Source organism: Adiantum capillus-veneris, chromosome 25 (genome assembly GCF_014529385.1).
Source record: "Adiantum capillus-veneris isolate H3 chromosome 25, ASM1452938v2, whole genome shotgun sequence".
NCBI classification, from domain to species: Eukaryota; Viridiplantae; Streptophyta; class Polypodiopsida; order Polypodiales; family Pteridaceae; genus Adiantum; species Adiantum capillus-veneris.
This window is the reverse complement of record NC_140955.1, coordinates 17,443,358-17,445,304: the sequence shown is the minus strand read 5'-3', so window position 1 is coordinate 17,445,304 and position 1,947 is coordinate 17,443,358. Positions and strand designations below refer to the sequence as shown.

General features: G+C 43.1%; 1 protein-coding gene across 1 annotated transcript; it reads right to left on the bottom strand.

The window, feature by feature from the left end:
* Positions 1 to 885: 885 nt before the first annotated feature.
* On the bottom strand, positions 886 to 1,638 carry LOC147424494 (uncharacterized). The gene is made up of 2 exons (XM_086500470.1): positions 1,591 to 1,638; positions 886 to 1,521 (listed from the first exon to the last, which is right to left on the bottom strand). Exons 1-2 carry the CDS (start codon positions 1,636 to 1,638, stop codon positions 886 to 888), a joined length of 684 nt encoding a protein of 227 aa, XP_086356596.1.
* Between the last annotated feature and the right edge of the window lie 309 nt (positions 1,639 to 1,947).

Here is a 1,947-nt window from a genome sequence, read left to right as displayed (position 1 = left end):
CCGCTGGTAAAACCCCTGGTATGATAATTCTAGTAAAACCCTCGGTAATTTCGGTGACATTACCTGGGGTTTTATCGTGAGGATTATAATGTGGTCTATACCAGGGGTCTGCAGTAAAAGTTATCGGGGGTTAAACCGGATCTGCGCAGAATTTTTTTTTAGGAGAAGTAGGGTATATTGTAGTATGGAAACCCCAAACTACAATATGCCACACTTTGCCCAAATACACTCTTGTAAGGGTGCGGCGTAAAGGTTATACTGAGCATAACATAATCAATAGTCACGCCATAATGTAAAATACCATAGCATTAAACAACAAGTGTCTTGAGAGACCATAACAAAGAGATTCCATAACATAATAAAACAAAAACAATACCATAACATTAAAACAAAAAGTGTCTTGAGAGACCATAACAAACAAATGCCATAACATAATGCAATTGTATTGATAATTTTGTGATTACATATTGTTGCATGTAAAAGATGCAACATCATATGATAGATGGAGGAATATTACAAAATAAAATGATGTAGGGACATCACCGAGTCCCTAATTGGAAAGCTCATCCTCACGCAATGGGGATGGTGACACTCCCTGCACATAAAAAAAATCGTGCAACCTTAATGAGAAATTTCATATACATGACATAGAACGTCCTTGGATATGAGCCATGAGAGCTCACGTAGTCCTTCTCTAATCGAGTCGACCAAACTCCCCTCACTCCAAATGAAAAACATTGAGAAAACAACCCTTAAACCATGACATTAATGACACACATTAACTTACAAAATATCATCAAATCAATGTAAAATAATACTTACAAAATCTCTCTTTATGGCATCCATCCCTCCACTCCCAAGGTGCGAGGTGCTGCTGCTACTTTGCTATGTGCCCGCATCCACTTGTTGTTGAAATAATTGAGGGTTACCATCCCTCTCCGCCTTGATCCTTCCCCACATCTCATTATCAACCCAATTGGGTTGATTTCTGTCCTCTTTGTATGCATCATGCACCTCCGAGCGACAATGTAGTAATACCCCTATGCTACGCATCATAATAGCGTTGTTGAAGCACACATCATGATTGGGTTGTGGAAACTCATCATGGAGAGCGGCAAGCACATATTCCTTCCTCTCCTTTGGAATGGATTTCCAATTTGTCAAGAGATCGTGACGGAAGGCATTCCAAGTGATGTCTCTCATGAGAATCTCAAGGTGCTCTCCCTCTGCATTACGGACGACAGAACCATCTACCTCGCATAAGTAAGAGTGTCTTGTATGTGTGGGACAAGGGTTTAAGCGACGATGTGTGGAGCGAGCTAGGGAGGGCGCTGTGCTATGCACAACACCATCAGCTGCACCTCCACAACAACCCCCGCTCGAGCCACAAGAGCGGCTACGAGACCCCGTCTTGGAAGTCTCATATCTCCATGAAGAAGATCGTGAGATGTTACGTGAAGGTGCGATTGTCTGTGGTGTAGCGGGAGTGCCAGAAGGAAGAGGAGATGAAGACGCAGCCCACTGCAAATATCGCTACTGTGAGAGACGCTCCACCATCTCCATCTCCTCTGGAGTAAGCACATGTGTTACCATACCAGGTCTTGGGGTGGGTGGATCCCAAGGATCACTGGATGCCATATCTGTAATTGAACAACATGTGTGCGTCGAGTATGTGTGCGTAGTCGTGTATGTGTGTGTGTGTATGTGTTTGTACGGTATGTGGTATGCGGCATGTGTGAGTGTATGCGACATGCGGGAGCGTATGCAACATGCGACATGCATATGCGTGTGTGGTATACGTCTACCTATGTGTATAAATGCATATGTGTATATGTGTGCGGTATGCGTGCGCATGTGTGTATGCGTATGTGTGTGCATATACGTATAGTTATGTGTGTGCATATATATATGTGTGTGCATATACGTATAGGTATGTGTGTGCATATA